At 41.8% G+C, this 22,964-nt stretch overlaps 1 protein-coding gene across 2 annotated transcripts in view; it reads left to right on the top strand.

Moving 5' to 3' along the window:
* The window catches only part of LOXHD1 (lipoxygenase homology PLAT domains 1), a 303,909-nt gene that overhangs the window by 20,642 nt on the left and 260,303 nt on the right, over positions 1–22,964 (top strand). For both annotated transcript variants that reach the window (XM_075585679.1, XM_075585670.1), the window contains exons 3-7: positions 2,158–2,313; positions 3,617–3,768; positions 10,304–10,429; positions 11,386–11,559; positions 14,912–15,110. In XM_075585679.1, the coding sequence (XP_075441794.1) occupies positions 2,158–2,313; positions 3,617–3,768; positions 10,304–10,429; positions 11,386–11,559; positions 14,912–15,110 (807 nt within the window). The remainder of the gene's footprint in view (positions 1–2,157; positions 2,314–3,616; positions 3,769–10,303; positions 10,430–11,385; positions 11,560–14,911; positions 15,111–22,964) is intronic.

Here is a 22,964-nt window from a genome sequence, read left to right as displayed (position 1 = left end):
GTGTTAAACTAGTAAACATTGCTATATATTGGTAGTGTTTTATAATATATACAGTATGTAGGAAATGGAAGAAGAAGAAGAAGAAGCGCATGCTCCAAGGTACAGATGAATTTAATTAATATACATGATTAAAATGTCAGAATGAGGAGAAAACATTCATACAGTATATCAAGTTATTAATAAAAAGTAACGAAGGTAATACTGTTACCACTCGGGATCTAGCTGAAGGGTGTTAGTGTTAAATAAAATGGATGATCCCTCAGTGCTCTCTTGGTGATATTTGAAAATATTGTAGAGATGTGGCAGATTTGGCAAGAGAAAACACTGGAAGTGTGAGTATCACCCTGTGAGGACGTCCCAGATGAAGGGAGTAAACCCAAACAGTGATCAGCTGTAATAGGGGAAATCCAGGTCTCCCAATCTGGAATAACCTCACTTCTCTGTGCTGACCCCCTTACCTGTGACATTGTTGAGTATAACATCCTCATTTCAGCATTTTGCTACCTCCAGTCACAGCTGCTTGTGGTGTGGATGCCCGGGTCAGAACCTTACATTGTCAGCGAAGAGAAGAGAGGCTATTATAGCTTTGGAGACCTGCATATGCTGGGTTTCCCCTATTACAGCTGATCACTGTTTGGGGTTACTCCCTTCATCTGAGACGTCCTCACGGAATGATACTCACACTTCCAGTGTTTTTTCTTGCCAAATCTGCCACATCTCTACAATATTTTCAAATATCACCAAGAGAGCCACTGAGTGTTCATCCATCTCATGTAATCCTAATAGCGTTCAGCTGGATCTCGAGTGGTAACAGTATTACCTTCATGACTTTTTATTAAGAACTTGATATATGAATGTTTTATCCTGATTCTGACTTTTTAACCACCTATATTAATTCAATTGTTCTGTACCACGGAGCATGCGCTTCTTCTTCCATTTTCTACATTCTAACCACTGTGGACAGGTTTTTTTCAACTGAAGCTGCTCAGTCTCCATTTTAGTTACAGTATTCCCTAAAAGTTGATGTTATTATTTGATTGACTAATTGGACACTTTTTTTTATCACTAATTACGCACTGTTCTTTATTAAGATTGTTTGCACCATTTGCACTATATATGGTAACGTTTGTTGTACTTTCGATATTTTATTATGATACTTTTTTATATTAAGCTTAGTGACACCTAATAGGTAATTTTAGTCCAGCACCAATTCACCACACACACACACACACACACACACACACACACACACACACACACACACACACACACACACACACACACACACACACACACACACACACACACGAGAATGCACAGACACAATAGAAGACACACACACACACAGCCACAAGAGAATACACAGACACAATAGAAGACACACACACAGCCACAAGAGAATACACAAACACAATAGAAGACACACACACAGCCACAAGACAATACACAGACACAATAGAAGACACAGACACAAGAGAATACACAGACATAATAGAAGATACACACACACAGACACAAGAGAATACACAGACACAATAGAAGACACACACACAGCCACAAGAGATTATACAGACACAATAGAAGACACACATAATCACAGGTATAGCCTGACTTACCGTCTCTGGAGTCATGGGAAATTTCTTTAAGCTCCGGGGAAAGGGCAATTTTGGGAAGCCGCTGCAGCTGTATTTGATTCACTGACACGTTCCTCGCTACAGTTTTAACCCGGCCACCCCCGACCGCAGGGAAACTTAGTCAGTCTCCTTCTGTAATTGAGGTTTACTCGATAAACCATCAAAGCAATAGGAAGATGGAACTCTCTCCCTGCACACACTTATTGTATGAACGTCCCTCCAAACTCCTATTTCCTTTATGAAAATTAGCTTTTGTGCAGTACAATATACATGTGTAAACCATATTTGTAAAAGCAATGTTATTTTTTATAATGAGATGTATTTCCATTTAATAGCAAATACCAAACCCTAAAACTTTGGGCTTACCTATGCACAGTATTGTTGATATCAAACATTAACACCTATATATGATCAATTGTAATTGATTCAATAATTTTGCCTATCGGTGCATTGTTCTGCGATGTCTGTCTTGCATATACCTGGGGTAGACCAATTCAAAGACCAGCCTGGCTCTTTCTTTTAGGGTTTCAGTTCAGAGATGTTTCCCCTCCACGTGGCAAACCAACCTGGAATGATGCCCGCAAGTCAGAGGCCTGGACAGACTCCCTGCGGAAAAACAGAGTCAGCCTGAACCACAGGCCCGTTGAATCTCTGCTGGGCAAGAGAGCACCGTTTGCCGGTAATGAAGTGAAATCAACAGATATCTACTGTACACCTGTTAAAAGAAGTGAATAGGATTTATTTATTTATAAAAACATGTTTTACCAGGAAGTAATACGCCGAGAGTTACCTCTCGTTTCCAAGTATGTCCCGGTGGTCTCCTCTGCCACCTGCGCATCCTGGTAGGGAAGAGGATGAAGCGAGGGGTTTTACACCACTTCCGAATTGGTGGATTTTTATTATGACGTACAGTAAATGCAAGATAAATAAGTGTCGCAGAATGAGGTGCTTTACATGATAATCTGTACATCATGGAACTCTTCCCTGACTCCTTTTATTGACGTCCCCTAAATCGGAAGCTGAAACGCGTCGTGCTGAAGTTGGGGGGGGCGGGGGGAGGGGAGGAAGGGAAGGCTCTTGATTGACACAAAGAGCCGCTGGATCAAAAATGACACAATGTGTATCACGTTTGCTTCAAATTTACTTTGAGACACGAGCCCCAAAGTGGTCTTCTGTGGGTTATTCATGAAACTGTGATAGTGCCGATCAAGGCACTCTCTCACTGAAACTCCCATTGAAGTGAATTTGATACATTGAAACCCCCCTATGTATCAAATTCACCCAGTTATGGATCTGTGGCGAGATGTGATGCAAAAAAAAGAGATGCAGATTGAGCAAAGAAATGTAGACAGAACAGATATTTATAATATAGCTTGTAAAATATTACATGCATTACATTGAAATCCCGGCAGTGTTATTCATAATGTATGTAAATGCCGCACACAATTTAGCTTGCTCGGTTTCGTTCTAGTCCAGCGGAGGTACAGTAAGCCCATATGCAAATGAATGGGCCACGTGGTGTCCCCCAGAAATGGTGGCATAATATAAACGCCATATTAACCATTTCACCGCCAGATGTGACTGAAATTCCGTTGTAGGATCTAGGGGTGGTGTCAAGGTCACGCTTGGTAATTTTGCATTTTGCAGGTAATGAGGATAAAAGTATGGCACAATGCTTAATTTGCTTCAGTTATCAGCATTGTAAGGTGTTTGCAACACTAGAATAAGGCTGAATAATGGGCAGAAACACTAAATTATGGGTGGAAGGGCCAGAAATCACGTTTGGTGTAAGATGAAGACAATGTAGTGTTCTTATCACTTTATTTTTAATCAACTACACAATTATTGTGTGTCAGTAAGTAGTATGGAAAATGGACAAACATGGGGAGTTAAATGGATATTATCTAGTTTATTTCTGTGATTCCGAATTTGATGACTGCAGTAAGATTATATTATTGTGCTGCGTTTCTGTGTTCCTTCAGCGCGAACCCAAAGTGCCAGTTCGGGTGGTCATCGGTACAGAAATGGGAATGTGGACACTCTCCCACTGTATAGCTCCATGAACGATCCCCACTTGTATGACTATTACACCAGGAAGTTTGGATTACAGGTTAACCCACGGCCGCCCTCAATGGTACGTGTTCTTGAGTTTGTTGAATACGTATCTGCAAGTGTTCCTATCAGTTCTCAATTGCATTGAGGGATGCGTGAAAAGTTTGCGAATCCATCAAGATTGACCGTTAAAAAAAGGAAAGAATGCACAGTTTGCTCTCAAAATGAAGCTCTAGGTTGGGTGCACCAAAATATGCAGTTACATGACGTTGCTAATACAGTAAATTAATGTGAAAATCTGGCCAAAAATGGTGACCTTTTACCTCAAATTATGGTCAAATTTCACGTATTTTCGATCCTTTGTAGCTTTTGTGAAAATTTGGTAAATTCACCGTAAAATTTGTAAAAACTGTAGCGAATTGCGACTGCAAAAATTCACACATCTCTAATCTCATTGTATTATGTGAACCAATCATTTCAAAACAGCACTACTAAGCAATGTTGTATTCTTGGTTTATTACTGTGCTCTTCCAATCTTAAGATAAGATTTTTTGAATTCACAACCTACTTTGTCTTTTTTTGCAGTATTAAGTAACTTCATAGTTATGGAACATAATAAAACTTCTAAAATATCTTATGCATTCTACTCACCAATTCCCAAACATTACTACTGACGATTCATTTCCTGTACATCTGCTTCCAACAATAACATGGAAGATATAGGTGGACGGCATAGGGTTCCACTGGGAATTTCCTCATAACTGTAACGATCGTGCTTGCCACAAACTGGTACCGGACCACGGGGCTCAGGTGGGGGTGTATATGCACCGACCTTAGGCCACGGAGTCAGGTCCGGAGTGTGGATTCTGTGGTCAGACATAGCCGTTCAGGGTTGGAGAAAGCAGCGGTAACGTTATCCAGGCTGGGGTCAAGGCAGGCGGCATAGGAGCGATGGTCGCGGTCACAAGCTAGGGTCGTCATCAGGAAATGTTCAGCAGGACGCTTCAGCAAGGAAAGCCTTAACTTCAGCGGAGCAGCTTCAGCATAGGAAAAGGAAAGCAGGAACTACAGCAGAGCAGCTTCAGCATAGGAAAATGGCCCCTGTAAGGAGGACAGGGGTAGGACAGCATGAAGGCCCCTGCAAGTGAAATATGAAGCAGGCCACAGGAACTAGAAGCTTAGCACTGGGGAACCAGTGCTTCACATAGGAACAGAATGGCCATACAGGCGTGCATGTAGCAAGCACCATTACATCCAAACAGACTTGGATTGCAAAGTCTATGTCCAGCAACTTCCTGAGGTCAGGGCAGGAACTAAATAGCACAGGAGGCTAATCAGGCCAGAGCTGCACAGGAGGCAGCAAGAGGCAGGTGATTGCAGAAGCAGGGAATAGTTTGTCTGGAACCTGCAAAGCTCCGGATGGATGGGCTCCAGCCAAACCCAGGGGCGGATTCCTGACAATAACTCAACCCGGATCACTGCACTGTTCATATTTAGTTAAAAGCAGTCTGAAGAAACAGTACCTACTTAAAGTATACGTGCACCCGAGTGAGCGGTAGACAAGGCAATTTTTTTTTTATTAAAACATAACTTTTATTGGATTATCAATAAAATATCGGTTCTTGCACAAAAACAAATATATAAATAAAATATTGATATTGGTACAGTTGATTGCCCTTGAGAAAGCTCCTGGGTGGAGCAGAATGTGCTGTGGGAGGGCTTGTGTTGTGTGGGGTTATGATGCTTCCGAGGGTAGACTGAGCCAGAACGTTTTTTTTTTTTTTTATAAAAATGTTTTATTAGGGATTAATATATTAAGAGTTGCCTTTCTTTTTCAAGTATGTCCTGAGTACAGAGTTACAGTATGATGACAATACATGGTTACATTAAATGAACAGAGGTTATACATTGTATTTAAAGACATTTCATGGACAGTTAGAGGTAATATATGATTGTGTGTATGTACAGTAACAGTTACAGACCAGATTAAAATGTGAGACAGCTGATGTCTTGAAAGAATTTAAGACTGGTTGTGGATGTGAGAGTCTCCGGTAGATTGCTCCAGTTGTGAGGTGCACGGTAAGAGAAGGAGGAGCGGCCGGATTCATTGTTGAACCCTGGGACTGTGAACAGTCTTTTTTGGTCAGATCCCAGGTGATACGAGCTGCGTGTGGTAGGGGTGAGGAGCTTGATCAGATAGGCTGGTAGCTCTCCTGTAAAGGAGTTTGAAGGCAAGACAGAAAAAATGTACTTTGCTCCTCACCTCTAGTGATTTAGATCTTGGAGGATTTTGCAGTGATGTGTGCTGTAAAGTAGTTATATTGTAGGACAAAGCGGCACATTGAGTTGTAGAAGGTGTTTAGTTTGCTAAGGTGCGTTTGGGGTGCTGTACCAAATACTATGTCCCCATAGTCTAAAATTCACATTAGCATCTGTCCAGTTGACTTAGGGAGGATTTGTTCCTATAAAGTACACCCAGTTTGGCAAAGGTTTTGGATGTCAGGGTATCAATGTGCTACCCAAATGCTAAATGGGAGTCAAACCATATACCAAAATATTTAAAACTAGTAACAGGGGCAAGGATGGTGTTAGCGTTGGTTCTGATCAGTAGCTCTGTCATTGGATGCTTAAGAATATAGCCTTGGTCCCAAACACCACTGTTACAGTTTTGTCAGTGTTTAAAAACAATTTGTTTGGGTAAATCCAGTTTTCAAGTCTTGGAAAAATCAGACGTGCAAATAAATACGGAGAGAGTGCGCAGGGTCCGAGCGACGCGCCTCTCTGCTCAGGGTATCATTGATTTGCTGATACCTTTGCCTCTCTGCAAATCTTTTCCCTACCAAACTCTGAATTCTTCCTTCCCCGGGCGGGCTATTTTCATTTGAATATCGGACTAAACAATAGGCAAGGGATTTGCTCCCTGGGGATTGATCATCATATTTAGATGGATACATTGCAAACCCCTTGGTAAAAATAGTCACATTTGAGCACTTACAGTGTAGTATTTGTTAGGGTGGTTAATAGACACTAACAGCTATTTAAATGATGGTCTACATTTCTACATGTATATAGTTCACATAACATAACCACCAAAGGTACAGTATTTGACTAGATCTCTGGCAAATCTCTATTGCTTGTACTAGTATTGTACACAATTGTAGGGTTAATTAGCTGGCAAGAGATCTGTTTAAACGTGAACTTAATAATCAACACACAGCTCAGGAGTGAGATTTATTTCTTGTATACTGTACTGTTTATTTAGATGATTATATATATATATAATCTATGATATATATATATATAAAAAGACAGCATTGTGGAATTTTCTTTGAGCTCTGTTTCATTGCCTTTGATTCATTATCCTAATGATATTATAGCAATTAAATCAGTCACAAATTACTCAAGCAAGGAAAGGCTGAATATATCAATATAACTGTTGCCACTATACAATTGGATCTATGTGGTCTCAAATAGTGCACATTGCAACTCTTATAAGCCAGCAGAGTGAGACTTTGTTCAACTTTAAAAGATAATTATAATAATAGTATCCAATTGAGACTGAATCTAGTGACTGCAAAAACCAGGGCAATATTACACTGATTTCAGATTTGGAACTCTGCATAATATAAACACTGTGCATTTTTAATAAAATAAACACACACAATATGTATAGGTGTCAGAGGTTTGCTGAGTTCATGTAATGCAAAAAACAGGCAGCATTAGACTGATTGTAGACTCACAACTCTGTGTAAGACAACATTGTGTGTCTTATTAAAACACACACAGGTTCCCCTTAAATAAACCTCGAAGGATGCAACTGTACAATATCAATATTTTTATTTATATATCCATTTTTGTGCACGAATCAATATCTTATTGATAATCCAATAAAAGTTATTTTTTAATTAAATTCTTTATTTATTCTTATCTAGCTGTCACTCGAGTCCACATATACTTTAAGTAGGTGCTGTTCTTCTCCATACTGCTTTCAAACCTACTGTACCACTGTGCACCTCCCTACTCCTGAATGGATAGCAGTGAGTTAAACATCAATACACAAGGGGAATCGAACTTTGAGCAGCTTCAATTCAACTTCCGTCACAGTTCATATTTAGGGTTTCATGGTGTTAAGAAACCAAACAAGGGACATTGTTATTTTAAGGAAAACAATCGCATTGTAAAATGTGTTTGCAGGTTTTTTTTGTTTGTTTTAGTTAACACAACAGAAAACAAATAATGTTTCCACTCAACGTGGAATACAAGGAGCTTTCAAAAGAACTATTCATCCCACAGTCAGTACAAAAGGACTCGGGCCATCCCTTAAGGTTGGAGGAAAGGAAATTTCACCAGCAACAAAGGAAAGGGTTCTTTACAGTAAGGGCAGTTAAAATGTGGAATTCATTACCCATGGAGACTGTGATGGCAGATACAATAGATTTGTTCAAAAAAAGGTTGAACATCTTTTTAGATGGGAAAGGAATACAGGGATATACCAAATAAGTATACATGGGAAGGATGTTGATCTAGGAATTAATCCGATTGCCAATTCTTGGAGTCAGGAAGGAATTAATTTTTCCCCTTAATGGGGTTTTTTGTTTGCCTTCCTCTGGATCAATAAGTATAGATATAGGATAAAGTATCTGTTGTCTAAATTTAGCATAGGTTGAACTTGATGAACAGAAGTCTTTTTTCAACCTCATCTACTATGTAACTATGTAACGTCTTAAAGCTGCTGTTCAGGCTCCCGTTTTTTTTTTTTTTTAGTTTTTTTTAACTTCAATAGTTTCATGTGGGCAATCTCTACTTACCTAAAAAAACTGCATAGCTGCCGGCCAATTTGTTCTCCGTCTATTGATCGGCAAAGTTTGGCGACATCTTTAAATATGGGGAATGTAAATCGTTGCTATAGGAACAAGCATGCTTGTTAAAATAGAATACAAGAAAATTGGTCTTTCAAAGTTGTTTTTTTTAAAACTGAAAATGCTAAAAGTATTTTTTCTTACTACAGAACTGATTTATTAAAAAAAAAACACACATGCAGGATATTGCCTGAACTACAGCTTTAAAGTGGATTGTTTATTAGTTGACATTTATGGTGGTGCATGGGCCAGTTATAGAAAAATTATAGCCCAAACAAAAAACTGAAGGGTTTACGGCTTTAAACGTCTCAGAATATATATGTCTTGTTAGCTAAATGGGAATGTGAAAAAAAAAATAAAATTAAAAAAAGATCCTTTTATTTGTGTGTAGTTTCTTTGAGACATAAAACGCCGGACAGAGATTTCTTAGCAGTTTCTAATCTTTAATTCTTCTAGAGGCAAAATAACAAAAACGAATGAACTTCAGATATACGGTTTACAGGCTTCACTACAAGTTATGAGAACGTAGGTGCAGTTGTTTCTGGATTTTAAATCAATCGTTTGTACGTTCTGACACATCTACTCTAAACACAGATTTATACAGTCATTTCTTCATCTACAGATTAACCTATGCATGACTTGTATCCATAATAACATATTCTCATCCTTGAAAAAGTCTGAACCTTGATGGGCACCTTTTTGTGCCCAACATTTCCTAGAAACAATTCACTTGTTCTAAGTTTCCTACAAACCAGTTATTTGGTCATCACTAGAGTCTAGGCGCAAAGTTCACCTTTCCTGTCTCACCCTCAAATACTTTCTGGGCAAGCTACCCAGCTACCTGAACAAGCTCCTCACCCCTACCACATGCAGTACCTATCACCTGAGATCAGACTCCAAAAGACTATTCATGGTCCCAAGACTCAACAAAGTATCCGGACGTTCCTCCTTCTCCTTCTGTGCACCCCAAAACTGGAACAACCTACCAGAGACTCTCATATCCACCACCAGCTTAAGTTCTTTCAAATCTAAGGCTGTCTCACACTTTAATCTGGTCTGTAACTGTTTCATACGCTCATAATATATATTTTCTTTAACTGTGCATGCAATGTCTTGTATATAAATGTATACCTTGTTCATTTATGTAACTGTATTTGTAACCATGTATTATTTGTTTTACTCTGTGCCCAGGACATACTTGAAAACGAGAGGTAACTCTCAATGTATTACTTCCTGGTAAAATATTTTATAAATAAATAAATAAATAAATAATTTTCCTTTATTGTGTTTTTCTCACATTCCACAATCTCTCTCACACTATGAAACTAACATTACAAAATAGAGTCTGGGGAAACAAAATGGATTACAGCAGACAAGCTGGATATTGAATGAAATGCTGAATCGCAGAAATCCATCTTCAATCCCCTCTGATAAAAATAGAAAATGCCTCTGGGACATATGATTTAACTTCACAAAATATTGGCAGAACCGATAAATGAAAACATTAGTAACAGAAGTAATCTAATATAAGATGCTAATCATGTACAGCGTTAATACAAATAGCAATATAATAGTTGAAAGGAGGAGAAGTTGGGTGTTGCTGATGCCGGTATTTGGTTTAATATGCTAATCAAAATTTATATTAATAAAACACGAAACCAAAACAAATAAGATCTTGAGAAAGTAGAGCAGATCAGTTTAGACTCATATTAAACCCTAACAACACTAAAGTTTTGAATGTTTTCTTTTTATTCACAGAAGCGCACCAGAAGCGCCCCATCCAGCAGGCCAGGACCTCGGTCTGGCTCTTTGTCTGTTGGAAAAGTACTTTACAAAGTACTTGTGAAAACAGGAAACAAGAAGCGATCTGGGACCAGCGCAAGGGTAAGCAGCTGCTTTATTCTGTACTAAAGGGATACCACTCACAATTTAAAGCATAGCTCAGGCTTGGTGTTGGTGTGCTGGGCTTTCTAAATCATATGGTGAAACCCCATGTGTGTGTGTGACAAGCTCAATGTTTCTCTGCACCTTCCCTGGTGACCCACTAGGACAGCTCTTAAAAGTCTCCCCACCTGAGGAAGGGATAAAACCCCCTGAAACATTGTGCTCTGTTGGTCTTTTGTATATTCAATAAATGGTCTCAAAGACCCCTTTTTCACTGAGTGCATATATCTATTTCTGGATGAATAGCTCTTAAAGTCACACAGCTCCTCTGATTCTGACATCATGTTGCCAACGTTTCTTTCAGGGAGAGGTGAATTGATGAAACATTTAACACGGCCACTCGCCCCCCCCCCTCCGAGGGGGGCTAACCACCCTTTTCCGTGGACAACCCCCCCCCCCCCCTCTGCACAAATGGCCAATATGGCTTTGGGCCATTCAACAAGGGAAAAAAGACCAGTATTAAAACAAATAAAAATACATTACAGATATTAAAATATTATTATACTACACCATAAACATAACGCCTTTTTTTTAAGCAATAATACCGCATTTTTGGCTTACTGGAAGTTGATGTATCCAGGCCCAAGATCCTTTAACAGCTAAATCTTAATAGTATATAATTCGACACATTATAGGTATAAATCCTAAATTGTGTGAACTTTACTTCTTTTTAAAGTTCAAAAAAGGCTTTCTTCTTCTTTTTTATTTTATTAAATCAGTTTTTTTGTATTTTCTTGTTTACATATTAGTAGATTAATAAAAATATCCAAGACCATTTGTACTAATTTGTGTATCTGTTACATTTGGGTGTCTTTGTATGAATGTACACAATACACAATACATACATCTCTAACACCAGCTTGTCTGCCTGCATTTATATTATTGTATCTTTGTAGGTATTTATACAGATGAAAGGCACCAAAGGAAAACTGAACAAAACTCAACTGTATAAAAAATCTGGATCCGACGCATTGGACAGAAATTCTGCATTTACATTCAATAAAGGTTCTGACAACACATTCAAGCTCTATGGTCCAGAAATTGGAGATATCAAGAATATCACACTTGAGGTAGTTATTTCTATACATGACATAATAATAATAGTAGTAATGATCAGTGGTCGACAAATCACCAAAAAATCTACTTGCTGAACAAAAAAATCTACTCGCCATCTAGTACCACACGTGTGCTGCTTGGGCCAATAGGAGCTCGCCACGATGTTAAATCCACTCGCCCGGGGCGTGCAAATGTATAGGGTTGTCGAACACTGGTAATAATAATTGTAGTAATAATAATAATAGTAATTAATAATAATAATAGTAGTTAACTTGTGTATTTTCCACTTTACCTGGAAATGTTTTCCTCTAGTAGACAAAGTGCAACTGAGCTCGTCTGTTATTTTTTCTAAGAGAACAGAAAGGCAGACGATAAAGATAAAGCGATCTTTAGCAAAACAGAAGTGAAAGTGTGGACTTGTAAATGACAAATTAAGCATACTTGTACCTTGTACCTTCAAGCTTTGCACAATGCTCATTTGTATGTACACGTAACACTAGAACTAACTCAAATACATCCATGCATATGTAATAGGAGTATGTCAAGTCATTTGTTTATTGATAACAGCTAACAAAACAAAATTCGCTGAGCGGTTCATTAAAGATGATACAAACCGAACTGCCAACAATTATGCCATTATGGTTTGTACTTCCCCAAAGTATCATATATACAGTTAGTACAATGGGGATAAACTATGTACAAAGTGATATAGGAAACAATACAAATTCTAGAATGTGTTTGTCACCACTTTCAGCACATGCTTAACAAATGTAATATCAATGTCTCCGTTGATGTGCGGGTATCAGAAATGTACAGGCATAATATACAGTAATCGTGTAGTGCAGCACGTAAATAATTCAGTTGTATGTATGTCTTAATTTACATAGTGCCATTAATGTACATAGCGCTTCACAGCAGTAATACATGTGACAACCATATAAATAGCAAATAATACAAATAACACATCATAGGAATAAGTGCTTCAGACATAACAGTTAGGGAAAGGAGTCCCTGCTCCGGCGAGCTTAAAATCGAATTGGTAGGTAGGAGGGCGTTCTGGTAAGTGCGTCTGCAAGGGGCCAAAATTTATGTATAATGTCAGCCATGGAGCTACTCATACACTGGCGACACACTTTATTCGAGCTCGGCTAGTCCCACGAATTCGGGTATACCCGGGTGTATTGAGGTTTGTGACTGTTTTCTGCCCGAGTGCATTGAGTTATTTTCCGGCAGGGATTGAAGCATTTTATTCCCGCTGGCTGCAATACTGCACAGTACATATATATATACTGCATTACAATTCATGAATTTATGCCATCTGGTAGACACGCGAAGCATTGCAGCCTATTAAATCCTAATCATTATCATTTAACAGATCAGCCGCCCATCAGCCAGGCATGAACCCAGGCTGGGAAGGCAAATGCAACGGGGCTTGTCAGAGGTGAGGAGCGGCGCATTCCAGGTATCTGCCAGGTACATACCGGGTATTTGCTCGAATAAAGTGTGTCGGTGCAGTATGCTTCGTTAAGCAAGTGTGTTTTAAGTTTGGTCTTAAAGGTGGATAGAGAGGGTGCTAGTCGGGTACTGAGGGGAAGGGCATTCCAGACGTGTGGGGCAGTCAGTGAGAAAGCTTTAAGGTGGGTGAGGGCTTTAGATACAAAGGGGCAGAGAGAAGACATCCTTGAGCAGAACGCAAGAGTCGAGATGGTGCATAGCGAGAAATTAGGGCTGAAATGTAGGGAGGGGCAGAAGAGTGTAAAGCTTTAAAAGTGAGGAGGAGAATTGAGTGTGTTATGCGGGATTTGATAGTAAGCCTGAAGAGGGATTTCAGCAGGAGAGACGCTGAGACAGATTTAGGAAAGAGTAGAGTGATTCTGGCAGCAGCGTTTAGTATAGAATGTAGGGAAGACAGGTGAGAGGTAGGAAGGCCGGACAGCAGGAGGTTACAGTAATCGAGACGGGAGAGCATGAGGGCCTGAGTCAGAGTTTTAGCAGTCGAGCAACAGAGGAAAGGGCGTATCTTAGTTATATTGCGGAGGAAAAAGCGACAGATTTTAGATACGTTTTAAATGTGAGAGGAGAATGTGAAAGAGGAGTCGAGCGTGACCCCTAGGCAGCGCGTTTGTGCTACTGGGTGTATGACAGAACTTCCAACAGTAATGTGGGAGGAGGTAGTAGGGCCAGGTTTGGGAGGAAGTATAAGGAGCTCTGTTTTAGCCATGTTAAGTTTAAGTCAGCAAAGGGCCATCCAGGATGATATCGCAGAGAGACATTCAGAAACTTTGGTTTGTACAGTCGGTGTAAAGTCAGGGGTTAAAAAGTACATTTGTGTGTCGTCAGCATTGAGGTGATGTTTGAACCCAAGAGATGTGATTAGGTCACCTAGAGAGATTGTGTACAGAGAAAAGAGAAGAGGTCCCAGGACAGAACCCGGTGGTACATTTTATAAATAAATAAAATGTTCTCCCTGTGTTAAGGGAACAGGTTGTAACCGAGTCAACCTTGGAGGATGTAATTATTCCACCGCCGTTAACCTCCCTTTTGGTTTATCTTAGAGGGAGTCAGTATGATAATTTGGTGGCGTTCTCTATGTTGGAGAATGAGATCCTATCAGGGCCACCTTTGTCAGCAGCAGTCTTACCTGTGTCGTCATCCTCAACTGATTCAGTCTTACTAGTGATAGAAGTGGATGTTGATGCTTCCTCTGCCCAAGCCCATCTGTTATTGCAGCAGCACCCACATTAGTACGAACACGTGCGCTTAGTTTGGCACAGGCGGCTTCTCTCTAATAGCACTCTGAGTTATGCCAGCAATATGTAGTTGTTTCCTGACAACCTTTTCCACCCTGGTACTGGTGATCTCTTCATCCTCCTGAGTCTGATCTGAGGACGGTGATGATGATGATGATGATGATGATGAGGAAAATGATGATTTTGATAAAACCTCACTTTCAGTATTTCTTTTCATCCAAGAAAGCTGTCTGGTGTCAACTACAACTGCTTTTAGTAGTAGCAGTTTGTTGTCTTTTCTCTAGAGTTCCACTATCGCACATTAATATTCTTTTCCGGCTGCCACGCCTGGTGGATTAAAATTTCAATGCGCAAAAAAAATAACTTAACTAGGTGCATAATTGTGTTTATCATTTCAACATGTGTCTGAGAACTCCTTCTATACACACTGGTGATGCAAAAAAGATGAATATACCCATGATACATTGATGCTCAGAGACGTATGTTTAAAAGGCCTTGAAGCACCATTTGTCCTCCAAAAAGGTATATTGTGCACCTCTGTTCATTGGCCGTACTGTATATATGGTTTAATGCTTTGATTGGTGTTAACCTCTGTATTGTTCTATTGCTTCTAAAGCACGATGGACTAGAACAGCAGTACGCATGGTACGTGGAAGAAGTCTTTGTAAGCAACACAAACCGTGACAAGACCTGGCACTTCCCATGCCGGAGATGGTTCTCGCTGTACCATGCCGACTGCCAGCTGAGCCGAACCTTGACGCCCGACAGTAAATCTGCACTCCACCAACTGGATGGGAAAAAAGGGGATCATACGGGCAAGTCCAAATACTCATTTATTTTTTAGTGGTGTTTATGTAATAAAAAATGTGCTTACTGTATATCTAAACTACAATGACTAATTCAGCTTTATATCGAAATGTGGTAGAAAAGGCATTCATGCAATTCCATTTACTATTCCAGCTCTGTTACTAATCATTTTACGATAAGTTTATCAAGTTTCTTGATGATTCTCCCCCCCCCCCAACTCAAATAGGTGTCCCAGTTTCCCTGCATTCTCTTCACAAAAAACGCTCTATTTGTGTTACTAACAGTGTATGTATATCGTTATTTATATAGCGACCACAGCTCTACTCAGCACTTTACAAGACAATACATTACAGGGAATTATAATACAGTAAGCGCAGTAAAGTCAGACATTAGGAAAGGAAATCCCTGCCCCGGAGAGCTTACAATCTAAGTGGTATAATGGGAGAGTTACAGAGACCACACGTGAGGTATAAGTGCAGTAGATGGCAGTGCTTGGGCATAGTGGTTGGTAGGAGTGACTGTGGGTGTGGGACAGTAGCCATGAGTGCTATTGGGATGCTTCATTTACGAGGTGAGTTTTAAGGTTTGTTTTAAGGGTGGGGATAGTATTTTATTTATCAAATGTCTTACCAGGAAGTAATACATTGAGAATGACATCTCGTTTTCAAGTATGACCTGGGCACAGAGTTATAGGTGGTGGGTAGGTGCTTGGCAAGTGCAAGGAGACTGTATATGCATATATATCATTTCCAGTAAAGCTATGTAGTATTACTATATTGCAGATACTGTATATTGTGCATATTTATAATCTGTGGGGATGTGAATTATGGGAAGTACAGTAAATACCATTTACTTAAACATTCCATTGCCATTTGTTTCCAAGGAATAGTATTTTACCTGTTTTGCTCTTGTGCATCACATTGTGATTTGTGGAATGGGTACAAATGGTGTTAGGGAGTGTTTTTAAAGCAGTAATCACCATATTTACATTTTTTTTTAATAAATGAATGTTCAGGAATCATTAAAGATGGCAGCTGCGTGGAACTGCTTCACATTTGCTGTATAAGTAATGCATTACAGCACCGAGGCTCATTTCGCAGGGTTCAGATCACCGGAGCCTGTGAAATGAGTAATACATTACAGCACCGAGGCTCATTTCGCATGGTTCAGATCATCGGAGCCTGTGAAATGAGTAATACATTACAGCACCGAGGCTCATTTCGCAGGGTTCAGATCACCGGAGCCTGTGAAATGAGTATTACATTACAGCACCGAGGCTCATTTCGCAGGGTTCAGATCATCGGAGCCTGTGAAATGAGTAATACATTACAGCACCGAGGCTCATTTCGCAGGGTTCAGATCACCGGAGCCTGTGAAATGAGTGATACATTACAGCACCGAGGCTCATTTCGCAGGGTTCAGATCACCGGAGCCTGTGAAATGAGTAATACATTATAGCACCGAGGCTCATTTCGCAGGGTTCAGATCACCGGAGCCTGTGAAATGAGTAATACATTACAGCACCGAGGCTCATTTCGCATGGTTCAGATCATCGGAGCCTGTGAAATGAGTAATACATTACAGCACCGAGGCTCATTTCGCAGGGTTCAGATCACCGGAGCCTGTGAAATGAGTATTACATTACAGCACCGAGGCTCATTTCGCAGGGTTCAGATCATCGGAGCCTGTGAAATGAGTAATACATTACAGCACCGAGGCTCATTTCGCAGGGTTCAGATCACCGGAGCCTGTGAAATGAGTGATACATTACAGCACCGAGGCTCATTTCGCAGGGTTCAGATCACCGGAGCCTGTGAAATGAGTAATACATTATAGCACCGAGGCTCATTTCGCAGGGTTCAGATCACCGGAGCCTGTGAAATGAGTAATACATTACAGCACCGAGGCTCATTTCGCAGGGTTCAGATCACCGGAGCCTGTGAAATGAGTGATACATTACAGCACCGAGGCTCATTTCGCAGGGTTCAGATCACCGGAGCCTGTGAAATGAGTAATACATTACAGCACCGAGGCTCATTTCGCAGGATTCAGATCACCGAGCCTGTGAAATGAGTAATACATTACAGCACCGATGCTCATTTTGCAGGGTTCAGATCACCGGAGCCTGTGAAATGAGTAATACATTACAGCACCGAGGCTCATTTCGCAGGGTTCAGATCACCGGAGCCTGTGAAATGAGTAATACATTACAGCACTGAGGCTCATTTCGCAGGGTTCAGATCATCGGAGCCTGTGAAATGAGTAATACATTACAGCACCGAGGCTCATTTCGCAGGGTTCAGATCACCGGAGCCTGTGAAATGAGTGATACATTACAGCACCGAGGCTCATTTCGCAGGGTTCAGATCACCGGAGCCTGTGAAATGAGTGATACATTACAGCACCGAGGCTCATTTTGCAGGGTTCAGATCACCGGAGCCTGTGAAATGAGTAATACATTACAGCACCGAGGCTCATTTCGCAGACTCCGGTGATCTGAACCCTGTATATTTGAAGTAGAAAGAACAAGGACTTTATTTGCAAAGTAATAGCCCTGATGTACATTACACAGTGCTAAAAACCGCGAGGACTATGTTTCAAGGCAATTTGGGGGGAAAACACGGGGCAATCCTATCTTGCGTCAATGTATTGAAATACTGTGCCACAAATTGGCCACCTAAGCGTATAGAGATTGTGTATTGGAGGAACTGGGGAGGAGGCAGTAGGTACACAATTCTCTACCCCCCTGTGGTCTCCCCCAAAAATCTTCCAGGTCAGAATTGGCACAACCCTCTCTGGCTCGCACCCCGCACCGGATGCGAAACGCTGTTTCATTCAATTGACGCAACTGTGAACTGAATAAATGGCGCAGTGTGCAGCTTTTCCCCATTATTTTGGAATAAATAGTGCCGTGTTCAGCCCCCTGTCACAATGTGTTGCCAGCTACGGGTAAAACCAGGAAAAACTGCTCGGCGATGCGGCTCATTTTTTCTGAACACACCCTGAATGGCAGAGAAAATGCAGCGGGAAAAAATGTGTGTGCTCTGTTACACCTCCAGCAATCCCTGCAGTGTCGCTATTTCTTGAAAAAGGAAATAATTCTGGGGTGACTTAGAACAGTCCTTAAGCCCCCCCCCCCGCAACAGGTCAGGCTTTCAGGATATCCCTGCTGCTGCACAGGTGGCTCAATCATTCCCTGCTTCAGCACAGATGGCTCAATCAGATCCCGCTTCAGCACAGGTGGCTCAATCAGAGCTTCTGGTGGCTTCGATTGAGCCTCTGATTGAGCCACCTGTGCTGAACCTGGGATATCCTGAAAACCTGACCTGTTGGGTGGGGGGGGGGGGGGGGGCTTGAGGACTGGAGTTGAGCACCCCTGCCTTAAAGTAAACAAGAATAGGTATTCACAGGGGGGAGGAGGGGGTGGGGGAAGGTACACAGTAACATAGTGCCAGGTGTATGTTATACAGAGTTTCTTTTATTCTCTTTAATCTGCTCTCTTCCAAGTTTCCTTCTTTTCAGAGAAGATGTGACTGAAATTATCCGCCAAAGAATCCCCTACAGTAGAAGTGTTACTGTGATTGTTTGGAGGAGATTGTATTGTATGTCTTTATTTATATAGCGCCATTAATGTACATAGCGCTTCACAGTGGTAATCACATGTGGTAATCAAATAAATAACAGATAATATAAATAACAGATCATGGGAATAAGTGCTTTAGACATAAAAGTAACATTAAGGAAGAGGAGTCCCTGCCCCGAGGAGCTTACAGTCTAATTGGTAGGTAGGGAGAACGTACAGAGACAGTAGGAGGGAGTTCTGGAAAGTGCGTCTGCAGTGGGCCAAGCTTTATGTATCAGGTGTTCAGAATATCCACAGTGCTATTCATATGCTTCTTTAAGCAAGTGTGTCTTAAGGTGGGTCTTAAAGGTGGATAGAGAGGGTGCTAGTCGGGTACTGAGGGAAGGGCATTCAAGAGGTGTAGGGCAGTCAGGGAAAAAGGTTTAAGGCGGGTGAGGGCTGTAGATACAAAGGGGGTAGAAAGAAGACATCCTTGAGAAGAACGCAAGAGTCTGGATGGTGCATAACGAGAAATTAGGGCTGAGATGTAACGGGGGCAGAAGAGTGTAAATCTTTAAAAGTGAGGAGAAGAATTGAGTGCGAGATACGGGATTTGATCGGAAGCCAGGAGAGGGATTTCAGGAGGGGAGACGCGGAGACAGATTTAGGAAAGAGTAGAGTGATTCTGGCAGCAGCGTTTAGGATAGATTGTAGGGGAGACAGGTGAGAGGCAGGAAGGCCGGACAGCAGGAGGTTACAGTAATCAAGACGGGAGAGAATGAGGGCCTGAGTCAGAGTTTTAGCAGTCGAGCAACAGAGAAACGGGCGTATCTTAGTTATATTGCGGAGGAAAAAGCGACAGGTTTTAGAAATGTTTTGAATGTGAGGGGCGAATGAGAGAGAGGAGTCGAGTGTGACCCCTAGGCAGCGTGCTTGGGCTACTGGGTGAATGATTAGAGGGATTACACACAGTAGCAGCACGGCAGCTACAGGATTATGATTAATAAAATCTGTTGATATATATTAACCCAAATTGTGATATATATGAACCTTTGATGAATGTACAGTTGCATTTTGGTTCCGAGTTCCACATTGTTTTGCTTGCAGACCTGTGATGCTTCAAAATATGAATCCAGCTAAGCAGCAAAGCTCAGCATTGGGATATGAATGGGGCATCAGGCCGTGATTTTATCCCATAAATTGTAAAAAAAACCCATATATATATGCTCAAATGTGTGCAATGTACAATATGAAGAAAAATGAAATAATTATAGTCAAGAAAACGTCTTGCATTACAGTGCAGTGTGCGTCTTCACTTCACTCTCACATCTTACCCAAGCCTGATTCAGTTAAAGTTTAACCCTTTCACTGTCCCTGAAGGGGTTAATCTTCTGTAACAGTGCAGTGCCTTAGACCCCCATTTGAATGTGCTGGAGAAGATTTAAGTCCTATCGCTTAATGATAGAAGACCACAAGTCGAACTCTCACGTTTCACTCCGTATATACTGTACAACGTTTCGCAAAGGAAGTTAAACCGGGGGGGGGGGGAAACCCCTAAAAATGTTGGCACTTCTGAAAATTTCACAAAGTATCTCCTATCAGCCCCTCCGGTCCTTAGTCAGTAAGCTGTGAGGTGGCTTCTCCATGGCAGGGAAGCCTGTGAGCTCCATGCATTTGTACTCAACTCCACACCACCCCTGACACAGCAAAGCATTTTCTTTTCATTTGTTAATATCTCTGTGGTGCTGCGGAGTAGAATGACGGGTAATAATTGCAATAGAAAAGATACAACGTTTAGTAAATTAACAATGAGGTTTTACACAAAGTGTTTTTTTTTTTTTAACGCGGCTCAGCGTTGCAGGCCCCTCCTGGCAGTGAAAGGGTTTAAGCAGTAGTATGAGTGGGCTGTACAATTAGCTACCTGTACAGGAGTGCATGTCACAGCACAATGCAGCCGTAATACGAGCAGCGTTACGCATAGAAAGACACGGCGCAGGTCAAGTTTCCCTTGAACAAGCCATTAGTAATTGTTGCTTCACTATTGCGGGCTCAGTTACTACAGTATATTCCTATATTCTTCCACTATCATTTATTAAGTAAGGCTGCCACTTATTGGACTAAGTAGCTCTTCGTAGCATACAGTACGGTGTGTCAATAAAGCAGAGAACCTGCAGTTCTGTCCTATAGCTTCTAGCCGGACCTCAGCATAGAGGGTCTCCAACAGAGGTGGACAACTCCAGTCCTCAAAGGCCACCAACAGGTCAGGTATTAGGAATTTCCCAGCTTCAGCACAAATGGCTCAATCAGTGGCTTCAGTCATTCTGGGTCAGGTTTTCAGGATATCCCTGCGTCAGCCCAGGTGACTGAGCCACTGACTGAGCCACCTGTGCTGAAGCAGGGATATCCTGAAAACCTGAACTGTTGGTAGCCCTAGGAAACTGGAGTTGGCCACATCCGCTACCGTGATGGTAATTAAGATACCTGTATGAATCCTGAAACATTATAACGCAAATAAAATATATTTAAAATGCGACAATAACAGTGAACATTTATTTTTGGATCCTATATACTTTTCTTATATTTTGTGGATACATTTGAAATGAATACGTTTAGTCCCCCCATGCACATACAGTGGCGGATACGATGCGCCCTGTACGTCAGGTCACTATGCTGACCGTGACCTGTATGGAAGAGGAGGACCGTCCCCTTCTGTCGACATCAAATGACAGAGATGAGATGATCAGAAAGTGACGATGGGGATCGTGCCCACGGAGGTGGCAGGATGTCTCCTTCAACACGTGAATAAAGTAACCAGGGATGTACATGTCCATGTAACCTGACCTGGGGAAGCAAACGTTCCTGTGATGTTCGCAAATTGATGAAATGTTTGTGATGTGAAGGCTCTTTGTCGGTGCGCAGAATCACAAATGCACACACTACTTATTTTTTATGTCAATATTCCCCAACAATTTTTATTTTCTCCAAAGGTTGGTGACGGTCAATAGAAGATAGTCACTGGGCTATCGTGCGCCTTTATGATTTGTTTTAAAACTGGAAGTAGCATTTATTTATATAAATATTTCGAAACTGTTGTTTTTAATGGGCTGTGCTATGTCACGTCCCTAATCCTACAGGTTTAGAGACGCCAGTTATTTTTTGCCGGGAATATTTAACATGGTGTAAACGTCACACACTCACATTTTGAATGTGGACATTGTAAATAAATAATAATAAAAAAAGAAATATTGCACTCCTAGTTGGACAAAATAATTGGCAATCGTATATACCAAAATGAAAAAAGCTGTGTGTGCTGTGCACGCGCATAGTAAGTGAAACGTCTTTGACTTTTGTCACAGAAATTGTGTTTGTGATGTTTTAATTAAAAATCAAAATACAATTTCATTGACAAAACGCAAATAAATTTCAACTTTGAAGGTGCGCGCTCGGCACACATCCCCTGTATTAGCTATTTGCACTAGGTGTGAATTCCTCGTGCGTGTGACTGTGTGTGTGTGCGTGTGACTGTGTGTGTGTGCGTGTGACTGTGTGTGTGTGCGTGTGACTGTGTGTGTGTGCGTGTGACTCTGTGTGTGTGTGTGACTCTGTGTGTGTGCATGTGTGACTCTGTGTACGTGCATGTGTGATGTATGCGCACCCCCCATGCATCTTGCATATGCCCCTGCACCTCACATATCCCCCTGCACCTCACATCACCTGCACCTCACATCACCCACATCACCCCCTGCACCTCACGTCACCCCCCTGCACCTCACGTCACCCCCCTGCACCTCACATTACCCCCCTACACCTCCTCACCTCACATCACCCCCCGGCACCTCACATTAACCCCCTACACCTCCTCACCTCACATCACCCCTCGGCACCTCACATCAGCCCCCTTCACCCCCTCACATCACCCCCTTCACCCCCTCACATCACCCCCCTTCACCTCCTCACATCACCCCCTTCACCTCCTCACCTCCCCTCACCCCCTACAACTCCCCTCACCCCCTGCACCTCACATCAACCCCCTGCACCTCACATCACCCCCCTGCACCTCACATCACCCCCCTGCACCTCACATCACCCCCCTGCACCTCACATCACCCCCCGGCACCTCACATCACACCCCTTCACCTCCTCACATCACCCCCCTTCACCCCCTCACATCACCCCCCTTCACCTCACCTCCCCTCACCCCCTAAGCCTCCGATCACCCCCTGCACCTCCGATCACCCCCTGCACCTCCGATCACCCCCTGCACCTCCGATCACGGCGGCAGAGCAGTCAGGACTGCGCG

Source organism: Ascaphus truei, chromosome 1 (genome assembly GCF_040206685.1).
Source record: "Ascaphus truei isolate aAscTru1 chromosome 1, aAscTru1.hap1, whole genome shotgun sequence".
Lineage (NCBI taxonomy): Eukaryota > Metazoa > Chordata > Amphibia > Anura > Ascaphidae > Ascaphus > Ascaphus truei.
This window is presented reverse-complemented; position numbering and strand designations above follow the sequence as displayed.